The sequence below is a fragment of the Triticum aestivum genome, unplaced genomic scaffold, assembly GCF_018294505.1.
Source record: "Triticum aestivum cultivar Chinese Spring unplaced genomic scaffold, IWGSC CS RefSeq v2.1 scaffold103264, whole genome shotgun sequence".
Taxonomy (NCBI): domain Eukaryota; kingdom Viridiplantae; phylum Streptophyta; class Magnoliopsida; order Poales; family Poaceae; genus Triticum; species Triticum aestivum.
In genome coordinates this window covers 1-1874 of record NW_025255848.1, presented here as the reverse complement: position 1 = coordinate 1874, position 1874 = coordinate 1, and the positions used below count along the sequence as shown (strand labels likewise).

The 1874-nt window shown below is 43.3% G+C and overlaps 1 protein-coding gene across 1 annotated transcript; it reads right to left on the bottom strand.

Annotated features, from left to right (window-relative positions):
- Nucleotides 1–14: 14 nt before the first annotated feature.
- On the bottom strand, nucleotides 15–1085 carry LOC123177569 (G-type lectin S-receptor-like serine/threonine-protein kinase At2g19130; the record flags this gene model as incomplete). The annotated part of the gene is made up of 1 exon (XM_044591245.1): nucleotides 15–1085. A coding segment is annotated over exon 1 (1071 nt), but the record flags the coding sequence as incomplete, so codon positions are not given.
- Nucleotides 1086–1874: the final 789 nt, after the last annotated feature.

Here is a 1874-nt window from a genome sequence, read left to right as displayed (position 1 = left end):
TGCTCTCCATCTGCCTGGCCTTCCAACCTACTGTCCAGCAGACACATAGCATCTCCCTCATTCACCTTGATTGCCGCAAAGATGGGAAAGTATGTGAACTTTCCTTCCTTAATTTTCTCTGAGTTCCTTCGACCAGATATGATTTCAAGAAGCATCATGCCATAGCTGTAAACATCAGTCTTATGTGTGATCGGTAACCCCGATATCCACTCCGGTGCAAGATATCCAATGGTCCCTCGCATTGTTGTCAAAGCCCTGCTGAAATCTCGACCTAGAAGCTTGGCCATGCCGAAGTCCGCAATCTTGGGGCAGAACTCTGCATCAAGAAGTACATTGTCTGGCTTCATGTCACAATGTATAATGCATTCTTTACATTCCTCATGGAGATAAGCCAAGCCTCTTGCAGTTCCAAGTGCAATATGGTACCGGAGATCCCAGGTTAATACGGCCGAACTCTTTGAAAACAGATGAGAACTCAAAGAACCATTCTCCATGTACTCGTATACCAGAACCCTTTTCAGCCCTTCCGCACAAAAACCAAATAACCGGACAATATTGATGTGGTGAATTATGCCAATTGTCTGTACTTCTGCTCGGAATTCCTTTTCCCCTTGTCCGATGCTTTTTAGATTTTTGACTGCCACTAGAGAGAAACCTTCCAATTCCCCCTTGTAAACACAGCCGAAACCCCCTTCTCCAAGTTTTTCGGAGAAATTCTTCGTTGCCTTCTTTATTTGCATGTTTGAAAAGATCTTGAGGCCGCTATTGGAACTCATTGATAGTTCCAGGGATGGCTTGTTTCTCCTTCTCCAGAAAAGAACAAGACAAACAAGCATAACGGTTAACACGCCCATCACTGTAATTAGAACAACGATTTTAATCTTTGGATATGACTTCTCTTTCTTGGTATACAATATTTCTTGCTTGCATACTGGTTTTTCCTGCCTGGAATCTTGAGCAGACCACAACACAGTCCCACAACCCCATAGTTTAGCAGCAGTGACGGTACCATCAGGATGCAACTGTACATATACATGTGAATTGTTGGACAAAAACCAAGATTCTTCATCTTCATGAATATCCATCCAGCATCGGTGAGGCTATGTTCATCGGTGAGGCTATGTTCATACAATATGAACCTGTATGTATTTTTCATCACCATTTTAGGTCCTTAGTAAACACGTACGGATGGTCATGAAGTACTAGTACTATTGTGACTTATAACAAGCCCGAGTTCCGTATTTCAAAACTAAAAAAGACACTACTAGAAAAAGGGCTATAGATGGGATTGATACTAATGGCGCACCAGACAAGCGGTGCACCATTAGTATATACTAATGGCGCACCACCTACCGATACGCCATTAGAGTTGAAACTACTAATGGCGCACCTGGCCCCGGGTGCGCCATTAGTATCAAAAAAAAATTTAACTAGTGCGCCTGTACAAACATACTGATGGCGCATCCAGACACAGTGCGCCTTTACTAGTTGTAGCACCTGCCGGAAAGTGCGCCACTAATGTTGTTTTTTTTTATTATATTTTTTATTCTCTTTTTTGCAAAACTACTAATGGTGCACTGTTCCACCGTGCGCCATTACTAGTTTAAACTAGTAATGGCGCGCTATGGGACAATGCGCCATTAGTATTTTTTTTGCAAAACTACTAATGGCGCACCACCAGGGGGTGCGCCATTAGTAACCTGGATTACTAATGGTGCATTTAGAGTTGGTGCGCCATTAGTAAGTGGGCAGCAACAAGATATTTTGGACAGCCTCTCCTACCCACACTCACTTTCTCCCCACTTCATTCTCTCCACCTCCTCCTTGTCTCGGGTGCCTCCTCTTTTTCACCTCATTTCCACCATAGATTCATT